This window comes from Apiospora kogelbergensis (genome assembly GCF_038363985.1).
Source record: "Apiospora kogelbergensis strain CBS 113332 chromosome Unknown utg000009l_segment0_segment0, whole genome shotgun sequence".
In the NCBI taxonomy this organism is placed as follows: Eukaryota; Fungi; Ascomycota; class Sordariomycetes; order Amphisphaeriales; family Apiosporaceae; genus Apiospora; species Apiospora kogelbergensis.
This window is the reverse complement of record NW_027117426.1, coordinates 1,837,981-1,852,254: the sequence shown is the minus strand read 5'-3', so window position 1 is coordinate 1,852,254 and position 14,274 is coordinate 1,837,981. Positions and strand designations below refer to the sequence as shown.

The 14,274-nt window shown below is 54.0% G+C and overlaps 6 protein-coding genes across 6 annotated transcripts; 3 read left to right on the top strand and 3 right to left on the bottom strand.

The window, feature by feature from the left end:
• Positions 1-603: 603 nt before the first annotated feature.
• On the bottom strand, positions 604-2,120 carry PG998_013649 (uncharacterized protein; the record flags this gene model as incomplete). Its single annotated transcript, XM_066880465.1, has 2 exons — positions 604-1,830; positions 1,887-2,120. 2 exons carry the CDS (start codon positions 2,118-2,120, stop codon positions 604-606), a joined length of 1,461 nt encoding a protein of 486 aa, XP_066724604.1.
• A 2,867-nt stretch (positions 2,121-4,987) lies between these two features.
• Positions 4,988-6,184, top strand: PG998_013648 (uncharacterized protein; the record flags this gene model as incomplete). The annotated part of the gene is made up of 2 exons (XM_066880464.1): positions 4,988-5,804; positions 5,877-6,184. The coding sequence occupies 2 exons, from the start codon at positions 4,988-4,990 to the stop codon at positions 6,182-6,184; spliced, it is 1,125 nt and encodes a 374-aa protein (XP_066724603.1).
• A 642-nt stretch (positions 6,185-6,826) lies between these two features.
• On the bottom strand, positions 6,827-7,228 carry PG998_013647 (uncharacterized protein; the record flags this gene model as incomplete). The annotated part of the gene is made up of 1 exon (XM_066880463.1): positions 6,827-7,228. One exon carries the CDS (start codon positions 7,226-7,228, stop codon positions 6,827-6,829), a length of 402 nt encoding a protein of 133 aa, XP_066724602.1.
• A 2,399-nt stretch (positions 7,229-9,627) lies between these two features.
• On the top strand, positions 9,628-9,996 carry PG998_013646 (uncharacterized protein; the record flags this gene model as incomplete). The annotated part of the gene is made up of 1 exon (XM_066880462.1): positions 9,628-9,996. The coding sequence occupies one exon, from the start codon at positions 9,628-9,630 to the stop codon at positions 9,994-9,996; it is 369 nt and encodes a 122-aa protein (XP_066724601.1).
• Positions 9,997-10,354: 358 nt separating this feature from the next.
• PG998_013645 (uncharacterized protein) lies at positions 10,355-13,065 on the top strand (the record flags this gene model as incomplete). Its single annotated transcript, XM_066880461.1, has 5 exons — positions 10,355-10,366; positions 11,339-11,600; positions 11,688-12,061; positions 12,164-12,462; positions 12,546-13,065. 5 exons carry the CDS (start codon positions 10,355-10,357, stop codon positions 13,063-13,065), a joined length of 1,467 nt encoding a protein of 488 aa, XP_066724600.1.
• Positions 13,066-13,206: 141 nt separating this feature from the next.
• On the bottom strand, positions 13,207-14,262 carry PG998_013644 (Enoyl LovC; the record flags this gene model as incomplete). Its single annotated transcript, XM_066880460.1, has 1 exon — positions 13,207-14,262. The coding sequence occupies one exon, from the start codon at positions 14,260-14,262 to the stop codon at positions 13,207-13,209; it is 1,056 nt and encodes a 351-aa protein (XP_066724599.1).
• Positions 14,263-14,274: the final 12 nt, after the last annotated feature.

Here is a 14,274-nt window from a genome sequence, read left to right as displayed (position 1 = left end):
CGTTGCTGGTTACACTTTACAGAAAGTGTATAGTCAGAGTGCACCCGGGTAATTAGATCACCACAAAATCTTTCCTTGTTTCTCATAGTAGCTTTTGACTCGAGAAATGTGACGGGAGGCTGACCACGCTTATGTATGACAAAGATACACTCTGAGCTCCATATATGCAGGAGAAAGGAGACTTGGGCTGGCCCTCTAATCCAGATCAGGGACGTGGAACGCCTTGCCCCTAGGCGCCAACTCGGCTGCCTGATTGGACAAATACGTTCCCTGGAATGACATAGATGCGAATGACCGGCAACCCCGATTGGTCCACATTAGCATTGGCGATACCCCCATCTCTTGTGTTCGAACGACCGGAAATGTTCTCAAGAGGATCTGTCTTGCGCTGCACAATTGCTTGGCTGACACTTGCAAGTACCCATCTCATAGCCTCTGCTAATAAAGCGTTTGTGTATAAGTCAATATAGGTCTAAACAGTAGGTATGCCGATAATTAATAAAAATCGAGTATAGTGGTATCACAAATATCATCAAGTCGTACTTATCCCAGCGTCCCTGAAGCCGCGCCAAGCCATCCGATCCGATCCGACCGTCCCTGGTCTTATCCTCGCCCGCCGCCCGCGCGGTCCTTCGCGTTCTTAACTGACCAGGCCCGTTTTATATGAATGCCCAGCGAGGACTGCCTCCGAAGATCCTGCCGCGGCTCGTCTTCCGCCCCGTCAGGTTCCGATGCTAAGCTCTCGCGGGATGGCCCGGCACTGATCTCGGTCCTCACGCCCGGCGTCAGGCAGAGCTTGTCCAGGTGGAAAGACTGCCGCCTGCTGCCGTCTTGGACCACGGGCGGGCTGTGGGCCAGGGAGGCCCGTACACGGCAAGGGGGAGCTCGCCGACCTTGAGAGAGAGAGGTGGGGGCGACGGACAGCGGGGATAGTTCCACGTCCCGCGCTGGTCCGGCTGCGCTTTTGTTGCCCCGCGAGGAGTGTGTCGTCGCCCGGGCGGTGCCAAACATGTCGTGCAGCGTCAACTCCTCCTGGCTATCGCTTTCGAAATTCGCCGTCGACGGCTGTTGCCGCGCCGGGCGTGAGGACGTGGACTGGAGCTTGTACCCCTCGGGGCGCCCAAACCTGGACTGGCGGCTCTTGGCCGTGCGCTCCGAGGACTGGCCGCGCGAGAGGCCGAGCATGGGCGCCACGCGCCGGAGGAAGGGCCGCAGCGTCATGAGGCAGGGGCAGATGAGGCCGGCCGTCACCTCGGCCATGGTCCAGGCCGCGGTGACGGCCGAGGTGTAGGTGACGTCGGTCGCGGACGGCAGGAGCACGAGGCGCAGGATGGAGACGACGCAGGCGAACGAGCCGACGGCGAAGATGCCCAGACAGGCCAGCTTCTGCGTCGTGCCCATGTTCAGCTGCAGGACCACGGGGATGGGCAGGAGCAGGATCACGAAGTCGGTTATGATGTTGCCGACGCTGGCGACCAGCCCCGTCGAGAAGTTGCACGTGAAGTTGGGGATCGTCTTGTCCCAGAAGGCCGCGACGGGCGCGCACGAGAAGGTGATCAGGAAGATGGAGATGAGCGCCCACAGCACCGAGAGGGCCATGATGGCCATGTAGGGGATCTTGTACTCGTCGATCAGGTAGACGAGCCGGTAGTATTGGAGAAGGAGCGTGAGTTTGATGAAGAGAAGATTCGCGTGGTAGAGCACCTGCGTCGCGTACAGCAGCTTGAAAAAAGACACGATGGTCTCGGGGCCCTGCAGGTCCCAGCCATGGGTGCCCGAGCCGGAGTAGGTACTCCCTATAGCAATAGCACAACTCGCATAGACGAAGACCTGATTGGTGGCAAGGTTAAGCGAAGGGCCAGGATGTGTGTGAGCGGGTATCCTACCAAAGAAACAACAGCAAATACATCGTCATTGCCGACCTCACCACGCATGATTACGCGCCTGGTGTAGAGCCTCAATGCCACGGCCAGCGACGACAAGGCAATGCACACGGCGGCGACGGAGATGGGCAAACTAGCCATGCTGTCGTGCGGCAGGCTAGCCCACGTGGCTTCCCATTCCTCGGGAGTCATGCCATCGGCGTCCGGAATGGTGGGTATTGTCAACGGGGGCGGCATGGCGTGCTTTGCTTTGCGGTTGCTGCGCCGCAAAGTGACGAGCAGCAGTGATCTACATGAGATCTATGCAATCGAAGGTTCGGCGATCGAATGGTCGAGTGTATGTATGTAGGTGTGGGTGCGAAGGGTAAGAAAAGCAAAAAAACACAAGAACGACGAACCAAAAAAGGGAAGAGGAGAGGATTACGTGCATGCGATGCGACACGTCAAATTCTCTTGCCCATGGTTGGGCATGGCACATGGGAACTAAGGAGATGGGGCGGCAGCTGAACCGATGCCAAACCCACTCCGACGCACACTGCCTTGTTTATCTGAATCCCAGGAACCAACGGCCAGCGTCGCGGGAGAACATGACGGGATGGATTGACGGCTGAAGGGGGCTGCAACGTCGAACGGGGATCTGAGGGTTTCGAGCAAGCAGCAGAACAAGCAGGTCCAATCAGATGCGACCAGATGCAGGCAGATCCAACCACCATCCATGGCCGGCCGAGCAATCCAAACCAGACTGCCAGATTAAACCCCGTAAGCCCGTCCGGACCAGGACCCGTCGCTACCAATTACCAAAGCGAAGGGTGCCTCCCTGAGCAGCCTGCCTATTTCCGGATCGGGTCCGACCCTGCCCGACTTTGCGCTGCAAGGAATTTCCTATTCCGTGGTCAATGCGAGTCGGGACTTTGGCCGGCTGCTGACTGTGCACCTTGAAAATCATTGAGGCATATTGTGTGCGCCCCCATCCCTGTCACTAAGAATAGCAGTATTTAGCTTTCGCTTTCCTCCAAGACCTGTTTCCGATCGGTTGACACATTTCCGCCAATGAATTCATCGACTTTCTACATATATATACAGACCACAAGAGATGGCACCATGATCATGGTCGCACGGTGTGTGGCATTCCACAAATCAATCTAGAAGCGCCGAACTACCGCAGTTACAGGCAGAATTGCAGGGGCTTCACTCGCTGCCGACCCGCCCCTAATCTCGGGGGCCCGCGGCACTTAGTGTACTATGTGTCAATTCCACCTACTGGGTAATGCCCACATACCATAAGGCCTCGGCCACGACATATGCCTCGGTGGGCGGACTCAAAAAGCCGTGGCTGACGGTCCCAGTTAGTCACTTCGAGCATCGCGAAACATTAATGCACATGGTATATACTAAGGTGATCTGCACGTCACCGAGTGGCTTGGTGTTGTTGCGGGCCCTACCCTGCCACCCGAACAGGCCAGCAGTCTCACGCGGGCGAGCGGATTGGGGGGTCACTACGGAAACGTCTCCTGACTTCAAGTAGCCAATGAGTTGTCGAATTCTCTAGCGTTTCGAGCCTCCAACACGCTTGCTTGAATTATGTGACAGAGAGACACTCGATAATAACCACCTATACAATCGGTTACCTTGTTCACTCCGGAAGGTAGAAACCCACCGAGAGTGGATGACAGGCCATGACGATGGTCAGACCTGTGGCCTCAGACCTAAACGCCAAGACGATGAAGATTGTAAAATACGTGGACTACGGTACTGAATTTTGATTCTGCAGTACTGCGTACAGATCGAGGTTGCTTCTGACCTGACTTGGCATCAGAATGCAAAATTGCTCTAGGATAAGCTGGCTCTTCCCGGCCTTGATACTACCAGAGGCCGTAGACGCAATAATAACGGATGTCCTCGAAGCGGACTTGATCTTCCCCCGCAACGAGACCTACGCACTCACCAAATAACTCCCCTTATATTTACTTTCCAGAGCGCCGATCTCATCAGGTTGTCGACCCTCAATCATGGCTTGAAGTATTAGACTTAGACGACTCGGATCACCCTGCATCATTGAGCGGAAACCTCTTTGGGTATCTATTGACACATAACTTGAGATCCGACAATGTGTCTAGCCGCGAGCCGTATCTCGAACACCGCTATTTTGACGTCTTCACTGAAACCTACTGTCTGCGCTTGATCTGCACTCTGAGCTGGAGTTATGTTACTGCACCGGGGAGTCCCTCGATCCGAATGTTGGTCAAGGCAGCGAGGTGATCGCCTAGAAGCACATATACCAGGTCGGTTTTACTCTTCAAAACTGCGTGTCGGAGGTGGAACTTATCGCCGCCACCACCGACAAGCAGTGCTCCGAGGATCTGGGTTATGCTGTCAATATCACCGACACCTTGGTCCCCAGTGGACTGGAATCAAATGATTGGTGGGGCGAGATATGTGTCGTTGTGACAAACACAACGCGCATCCCCCAGATCCTTGCAAAGCCAGAATCGATGCCCCGCTGCGTCGAGCATGTTTGCCTTTACCGAGAACATGGCGTGCACAAACAGCTCGAGATATGTTTAGGGCTTGAAGCACTTGTTTAACTGTACATCAGAAGACGAACGCAAAGTAGATGTGTCAGTTACATGCCCGAGAAAGTCCACACGGGTAATGCATGCTACTGTATGCTGTCTGGTTGGTGAGAGTTTGAGATTCAGACCCCCCTAAGCGACCCCTATTACATGCTTTTCACCTTTGACCTATTGTGGACGATCTCCCACGCGGGGTACTCATTCCTTGATCCACTTTCCACATGCAGTCTTCGTCTATAATTCGACATGGGGAACTATTATAATGCCGCATTTCATTGTGGAATATGCCAGTCCTCCAGGGTGCCTTTCATCATATGGTGATCTTACCCCCGAGCAGTCACTTTTGAGGTAGTACGCAGTACGAATCAGAAAGCAAATCGCCATCATGCCCCGAGACGCAGGCGTAGACTCCCTGCTCAGGGACATCTCCCAGCTGGGGAGGCTTATCAGCATGGCGAGCAGGGTGCGCGAGAGCGCCTCATGAGCAGCTGTCAAACCCTCTTTTCGAGTCTTATGCTGCCTGCAGAGAATATGTTGATGACGCAGTGGGCGTACCCCACCCACAACGCCGTCATCCGGCTGGGATTGGACATCCACCTCTTTGAAGCGCTGCTGGGAGATGAAGATGCCACCGGCGACGGCAACACAGACACGAAAGAAGGTGGGACGACATTCAAGTCCCAGTCTACATCTGCCATCGCCGCGCGGACAGACCCCAAAGCAGAGCCCTCGCTCGTGGGCCGCATGCTGCGGCACCTGGCCGCCATGGGCACGGTGCGCGAGACGGGCCCGGACGAGTTTGTGGCCACGCCGTTCGCGCGCGCTCTGACGCTCGAGAGCTTCCGGGACACGGTGCTCTTCATACAGGATGACTACCAGCCGTGCGTGACGGGCTGGCCTGCCTTCTTCGCACGCAGCGGCTACGTGGCGCCCACGTCCAGTCTCGACACGCCGTTCACGCTCGAAAAGGGGTGCAGCGGGCAGCTGAACTACTTCGAGTTCTTCGGGCAGCGGGCGCCGCTCATGGGAAAGCGTTTCGCGAGCATGATGGGCGTGTGGAGCCGAGATCGGCGCAAGTGGTTTGAGGCTGGGTATTACCCGGTCCGTGAGCGGTTGATAGAGGGCGTTGCTGGCTTCCGGGGAGAGGCGGCAGACGGGGAGGAGGTGTTCCTGGTCGATGTCGGCGGTGGGTCTGGCCACGATCTGCGGCAGTTTATGGAGAAGTTCCGGGACGATATCCCTGGAAAGCTTATCTTACAAGACCGGCCCGAGGTCGTAGAGTTGGCCGACACGGGAGCTGGGATTCGGAAGATGGGCCACGACTTCTTGAGTGAACAGCCGATCAAGGGTGAGATCCGCCATGAACTCCTATTTGCGCCCAATTGATCAAGCGTATACTAACACCAGGTTGTGCATCCAGGTGCTCGAGCTTACTATCTCCACTCCATCATTCAGGACTGGGGCGACGAGACCAATGTCCAAATCCTCCGGTCCCTCATTCCAGCAATGAAGAAAGGTTACTCAAAGATCCTGATCAATGACTACGTCGTTCCAAACGAGGGCGCACACTGGCTCCAGACGTCGCTTGATTGCGAACTGATGAGCACGCTGGGCGCAAGACATCGCACCGAGGCCGAGATGCGCAGCATGATCAATGGGGCAGGGCTGACGGTCACGGGCATCTTCCGACATCCATTGAGTTTAGACTGCATCGTTGAGTTGGAATAACCGAAGAACTACTCGCTGCTCTAGAGGTGTTTGGGTTTGCAAGTACCATACTGTGGGCGAACTGTCATAATTTCCGTGGATAGAGATGATAAGATCAGAATTGCGGCAATTAGGATTGAATGAACAATTTCCGAAAGGGATACTCCGGTATTATTTCAATAAACTCTTAAATCAACCACTGATACTAGGAAATCGTGCATCGAGGACATCATTGGCCTGGGCCCAGGTGGTTGTATTGGCGACTGGTGAGGTCAATATTGACCTCCTAGGTGGCCGCCATCGAGGGTTGACAGCAACCGCTACTGTACCCTCCCCTAATTCAGTTGCTGGATTGTTGCTGAATCAATGCGCCAGCACTGTAACAAACAATTGCGAAAGAATCAAAATGATACCAGGCCCGAGAACATTGGGTATAATGGCCACTTGGTTGCGTGCGCAGATTTAAAGAGTCACATTTATAAGGTTTTATTTCTATTGGGATTATACCCTCATTGAATCGAAGAGCAAAGAAAGAACAACTCCCAAGCCTTTTGCCAACCGGATTGATGTGACCACGAGTACCAGTAGAGATTGCTAGCAATTAAAATATACAATGAAGACGAGGCTATAATGAAGATAATACCACTATTCCTCGCCAGACATTCAATTGTTTTCACCACGTGTTCTGCCATCGCCCTCCTCAGGGTCTCTGGGCCATGGCCACAGTCCTTTGAGTGGCTTGTCGTCGTAGATAGCGTTGATGCCACCATCGTCTATGTCGAAATAATAGATGAGGTTTTCCTCTGTGTTGTAGGCCATGCACAAACCGACGTTGCGGTGTGTTAGGATCTCGGGCCGGATACGGGCGAGCTCAGGCATAATGTCGTATGCCATGCACTGTAGGTACCCTGCCCACTGTGGCGGCTGCTTCAGGTCGCGGAGGTAATAGTGCCTAATGTATTTATACTTTTTTAAAGAGTCGTCCGGCGGGTTGTCATTAGGCTCGATGTAACCTTCCTCCCGGATGATGTTCTCCTCGTTGATGAAAAATCCTTCCTTCATCATCTGGGGGACGTTTATGGCCTTGATACACAATTGCCCGAACCATGGCTGTGCGTTTCTCGGCTCGGTTGGCTCAGGAAAAAATTGAAAGCCTATGACGGATTCTCCAGGAAATTCTTCGAAGAATTCCCCGGAGACTGGTGGTGGTGATGACGCATGGCATATTTCCTCGTATCGGGGTAGTGGGGTGCCGGATTCCGGTTGATCGTTTGAGTCCATATTCGTGTATGACGATATTGAGCTATTATATTTTTCGGTAGGTATCTTGTGAGGGGGGTGTTCGGAGAGAATATCCAAAGGTGGATATTTAAGGGTCAGGACATTCAGGGGCCGGAGGTGGTAAACGACTCCAAGACATTACACAGACAAATTCCTAGGAGGTAGGATTGGCAAGGTGGATGGAAATGACATGTGCTAAAGGTTTGAAGAAGGTGTTAGTAATTGGGACAGTTTCATTAGATAAGAGAGGGAGCGAGGTAGGCCTCTTTATATAAGATACCTTAAAATATCGGAGAAATGAAGCTATTTTAAAGTTATTTAATTTATTTAAATTCTATATTGCGTACACTTTAGCACCTCCGTGCCAAGATCATACAGACAGAAGACTCACTTAAATATGCCAAGGATTTGTGGGTGGATTGAGCCAGTGTGGGTTGGGGTCCGGCGCCGCTGGTATAGAAGAAGGCGGTAGCCCCTAGCGCCAGGCAGCAGGAATTTCCCCTTTCAACTCTAATTTTCTATATAGGGACGGCTGACCCTCGACAGACGGGACGTAGGAACACGCAGAGGACCTTGAATATTTCAGTTTATGAAGGTTTCAGCACCTAGGGGGACGCCGGGCAGAGACGCCTTAGCAGTCACGAGGCTAATGTTTGGTGAATTTAGCAAGCATGCGATTACACCCTTTAATTACACCTCCTGACTGTGGATGGGACGGCCTTCTCTTGCCTCGACGTTGCCATAGGGTAACGACCATTCCATTGTGGAAACACCGCATCCCGTCAGATCTCCATTGGCAGGCGCGTGATGGGCATGATTGGGAAGTCGCAACTTCGGGGGCAGGTTATGCAGCACCACAGCTGGTCGGCCTAAGTCCCTCCAAGATCCAATGTAACCACTTGAGACGGTCGTGTATGAACTGTGGCGGGAGTCAAGGTCAATCAAGGCATCAATGGACATACATGTACCTTCGTCGAGTTGATCCAGTGCACAGGCGGGCAAGAGACCTTTTTATACTGCTGGCGGCGGAAGGTTTATGTCTCCAACATGCTCATGGTCTCTACCTTCATGCTAATAGGATTTTAGATTTCCTCATACAAACGTTACATTTGAGCAGGTACTCAAGTTCTTTTATTTTTGAGTGGTTTTAATTGGCGGCGCGCTCATTTTGAACAGGATAGTTTGAGTGATTTCCTGCGGCGAGGTTCCTTGACTGGACCCAGCGATTCAGACCAAAGTTATTGTCACAGAAAAGAAGGAGAAAAGCAACCCTAGACGAGTAGCGAAAGTTACATTGCTTGGGAGATAGGTGCACAGTCCAGCTTAGCTTGCCCAGTTCTCCCACCCTGACGCTGTCACAACCATGTACCAGTCTTTCTAGGTGGCTGGCCCTGATATGGCTGAGCAGCCTGTCCTGCATGTGTGCCACGTCTGTCGGGGACATTTGGGGGATAAGAATAAAGATTTTTCATGGTCCTGTCGCTTACCTCCCTCGGATCCCCTGCCCTTCGCTTTACCTTCTTCTGGCTCATAGGATTCATGCCCACCACAAATCCATTGTCAGCAACAGTTATGCTATTCCTAACAACACGCTGCTCCTCCTCGAAGTATGTAGACATCACCGGCCGCCCTTCAGACTTGGAGGCATACCCGATATGCCTACCAACAGTTGTCGAACCCTCCATGTACTGAGGAAGCCGTTGGTTGTGCTTATCTGGGGGTATTCCAATATTCTCGTAGTCTTTGCCATGGCGGTCCCTGACGTGTTGGAGCCCTTTTTCATCATTTCCTTTCTCTACCCACATATGGCCTTGTCGGGCTTTGCCGGACGGGGCCGGGAACTCGCTTGTTCCGTGGGGATGGACAGGCCAGGCATGTACCACGTCAGTCCTGGTGATCTTGTGGCCATTAGCCGCGATCGCGTTGATATACTGCTCGCGCTTGCTGCAATCCTTGACGTCTCCAGAAGTGAGAGCAGCCAAGAGAGTGCAAGCGCTTAAATCCCAGAAGCGAGGGGTGTGAGGCTTGGATGTCAGGTTCCCCTAAAACATAACCAACAAACAGTGGGCCAAGAGACATGGGTGGTATTTAAATTGAAGATCATCTCACTTTGTCCATCCACGCATAGTCAGTCCCTCTTCAATACAGCTCACACCCATCCACTCTATCATCTGCTAACTAAGATGTCCGCCCTCAGTGCTGCCCAAATTGTCCTGCAAATCACCAATTCTCTCAGTGACATCAGCAAGATCACATTGGAGACAAGCTACGGCCTTGTGCTTGTCGTAGATTCAGATAAATCACTTACTCTTCACCACACCACAGCCAAAACGCCGGCCTTGGACGGCGGAGGTGACGACTTTCCAATATCCGAACCAGACCCCAAACCCAAACAGCCGGGCTACAAATACCGCGTGTTTCCCGATTATGGCGCAGGCTTTGTCTGGTATGAGCCTGGCTGGCCAGGGAACCCGGAAGAGAGCTTTATGGTGGATGAAGAGGAGCTAGAGGAGCGGTACGGAGAGGCGTGGAACAAGACCTACAACGCCTGAATGGACAGGTACACAGCGGCATTTGAAAAGCAGGAATGCCAGTTAGGCTCCGATAACGACACTTTCCCGGACATGGAGGAGCGGAAGGCTTGGGTGGTGGAGGGATTGCTACTAGCCTGTTGGTTATCCCTTCAGTCGGATGTGGAGGATGTCGAGTACAGTCCCAACGAGGAGAAGGTCCACTTGAATATGGATTCACTAGGAGTTGCCTTGCAGTCGACCTTGGAGGAGTTAGATAAGTTCCTAACCTAAGCGTCGGACGAGCAAGGTGCCTCAAAGCCTAATGAGATCTCAAGAAAAAGTTATAATGCGCAGTGTGTTTGAACTATCAAAATTGAGTCACCCAACACGAGCCCCAATGGCGGAGAATGTGAGCCCCATAGTTGCGACGACCGTGATGACTCGAACCGCCGAGATATCACCACGGACGGCTCCATCAGCAAGGATAGCGGCTGGAGGATGCCGGGGGACTTGAGTTCTAAAAGACCCCCTATTTCGGGCGCCACAGACCACCTCCCGATCCCTCAAGGCCAGCAACCACTTCGGTCTCGGGCCGCACAATGGCATCGGATACATTGCTGCCAGCCCGTATCCACCGAGCTTTCCCGGGCGCTTCTCCATCACAGCTCGGACACCAGGCGGGGTATGAAGCCCCTGGTTAGCAGAACTGCGCTATACCCCACAGGTTGCGGCGTAGGCGGGCCGCTCCATCACCGCCATGCTTTTGTTTGGGTGAGTTGTCTTCAAGCGGGGATCTGTCAGCACTACTAGTTGGTGCAACACTACGGGCCAAGGCTACCTAAAGAACATAGTTTTATGAGTCTTGTAGAAAAGTACAACTTTGCAGGTTCCTTAGTGGCAGATCGGATGCTCACCGCTGAATCTCACTGTCGCTATAAGATTGTGTATTTGCTTGATAACTGTTGCACACCCTCTAGACGGATAGAAAGTGGTGTGTCGCACCGTCCAATGGCATGAAGCTGACTCGCTTACCCCTCATCACGCTCCATATCGGTATTCGCTTATCGAGAACGAAGAATTCATTCTTCCATCCTATTATGTAGTGGGATGTTATCCTGGGCTCATTCTTCTCCGTGTGTATATATATAGCACGACCAACGCCGGTTGCCTCTCTCCCTTTCTGTTCAGAACGTAGCACTTCATTGTAGGTCTACCCAGTCACCATCTGTCGCTGCCACCGCAACCATGGAGGCCCCTATTACAGTCTATGATGCCGCCACTCTCAGTACTCAATGCGTGAGACTTCCACTATCACCTTCCCAGTCCCAAGATGTAAAACAGCATAATTAGCTAACCTGATCTGGTTCCCGTTACCGTGTAGTGCAATGCACTGCAAGATAGCAGCTTGAGGGACCGTGTCTTCCTCCCCAATGGCGCACCCTACACCGAGAGGCTGGAGACGTACTGGTCCGTCAGCGCCGCATTAGAACCGTGGTGCATGGTTATGCCCGCCACGGCCGACGAGGCGTCACTGGTTATCAGAGTGCTGACGAAGAACGAGTGTCCCTTCGGCATTCGCGGTGGCGGCCATGGCGCCGACGCCTACTCCAACGGTATCGACGCGGGTGTCACTATTGATTTCGGTAACGTAACCAACTTAGATGAGATTCTGTTGTTTGTTAAAACTCGTCACTAGAGCCCCGGCGCTAACCCGCGGCGCAAAATGATAGGTTTCATGAACGCGACCACGTACGATGCCGACCGCAAGATTGTGTCGATCCAGCCTGGCACACACTGGCAGCCCGTGTATGAGACGTTGTCGCCGCTCGGCGTTACCGTTACTGGTGGCCGGGGCGGTACCGTCGGCGCATCCGGATTTATCTCTGGAGGGGGCAACTCCTTCCACTCGGCGTCGCACGGCTTCGCCGCCGACAATGTGCAAAACTTCGAGCTGGTCCTGGGTAACGGCAGCCTGATCAACGCCAATGCCAATGAGAATCCGGATCTCTGGCAGGCAATGAAGGGCGGCTCCGGCAACTTCGGCCTGATCACGCGCTACGATATGTACGCCATCGAGTTTCCGGACCCATCCTCTACTGATATCGTAAGTCTCACCATGAAATACCACGAGTCCAGAACAACTCTGTCTGCGATATATTCGAGAACAACCATCAGCTAACGCCCTCTCCTCTTCTCGTTTCCACAGTGGGGTGGCCTTATCATCCACGACGTTGCCGTGCAAGATGATGTCATCGACTGCTACGTCGACTTTGCCGAGAACAGCGGCAAGGACCAAAACAGCACCTCGATCGTATTTTGGGGTTACATACCCGCCCTCGGAGGCATGGTGCTGAACGTGGCCCTAGAGAACACCATCAACGCCGTCTCGCCCCCTGCGTTTGACTGCTATCTTAAGACCACTGGTGTCATCTCCAAGTCACTACGCTCGGCTCCCATGGCTGAGATAACGTTGGAACTCGGCTCGGGACAGCCCGCTGGATTCCGGTAAGTCTCACCATGGCACTTTGGCGGGAAGACAACGTCTTCTGTGTATCATCATAGAAACTTACACCTTCTATTTCCAATAGTAACATCTGGTATACTGGTGCTTATGGGAACGACGCACGCATCATCAAATTCGCCGTCGACAAGCACGCCTCGATGGTGGCCGAGCTCCAAAAGGTGATGTCGGCTGATAGCGGTTTCAACACCCTGTGTATGTTCCAGCCCATATCGCCAAACATGGTGCAGCACGGCATCGACCGGGGCGGCAACATCATGGGCCTCGAGGACCATGTCTTCAAGGCCGCCGACGGCTCCAGCAAGACGGGCGTTATGTTCCTGGCCACGTTCGCAGTCAAGGGCGTTGAGAACGAGAAAAAGGCCGCACCCCTCGTACAGGACTGGCAGGATTCGATCGACGCCTTTGCCGACTCGCTTGACCTCAACTGGAACTGGCGTTATCTCAACTACGCTAATCAGAAACAAAACGTGCTCGCCTCCTTCGGTGAGAAGGCCATTGCCAAGATGCGCGCTGCCTCGGCCAAATACGACCCTGATCAGGTCTTCCAGAAATTGAGGAAGACTGGTCATAGGATTCCGATGTAGATTGTGCACCGATGAGATCACAATGCCCAGGCGTTAACAATCATTGGTCTATAATAAATGAATACAAAATATCTTATGAAAATTTGCTTTCCGAACTGATGCCGTTGTTATCAAATCTTTGCTTCGTAATCACCTACAATCTTAGAAATGAATATGCGTCTTAGTGACCGTCTTCCCATCACGATAGGCATCCAATACCTCATTGACATCCGCAGCGCTGAACCCCTTCACTTCGAACTTAAGGGGCTTGATTTGGCCGAACTCGAGGTACCCTGGAAGCCGGTTCCAAAACTCCAGGGCTTCGTCCTTCTGGTAAACCGACATGCCAATAGCGTCGCGCAGCTCGAACCCGGCCTCCTTTCCCGCGACCAGCGGCTCGTCCACAGGGCCTGTCGGCACCAGCCGTGCCATGGCGCCCTTCTTGCTGCTCGAAAGCGCGTTGAGGCCCAGCGTCTGCCCGGCGGGGTCGTTGACGGTGTCGTAGGCGTAGACCAGGTCATCGCCGACCACGGCGCGGATGCGGCCCAAAACGGCGTCGGCCCCGCCGTGGCGGTCGAGTACGTGTGTGGCGCCGTACGACTTAAGCTCGGCCTCGTCTCCGCCCACGACGACGATGCGGCCCACGCCCGCCAGCTTGGCGATTTGGACGCCGAAGCGGCCGTTGTTGCTCCCGCCGCCGATGATCAGCAGAGTTGTGTGCGCGTAGTCGAAGCCTGCCGCGGCGTCGGTCCAGGGGGCCGGGATGCCCAGCACGCGGTAGAGGGCGACGACGGACGGCATGACGTTGATGGGCAGGGTCGCGGCCTCGTCGTCCGAGACGCCGGCCGGGACCTTCGCCATGGCGCCAACGTTGGCCAGGGCGTACTCCTGCAGGCCCGTCTCGGAAGACTTGGGCTCGGTCCAGGCACCCATGCGGGCGTGGCTCACGACGCGGTCGCCGACGGCGTATTGGCCCTCAACGCCCTCGCCGAGCTGCGTGATGACGCCCACCACGTCGTTGGCCATGACTTGGGGCAGGCTGCCCTCGGTCACGAACATGCCGAAGTCGCGCATCTTCTGGTCGTGCGGGTTGAGTCCCGCTACGGAAACTTTGATTTGGACTTGGTTGGGGCCAGGCTGGGGTATCGGTTGGTTGTCGATGAGGACGACGGGTTTGCCGACTTCGGTCACGACGATGGCCTTCTGTAGGGTTGACATGGTGTTGTTGGT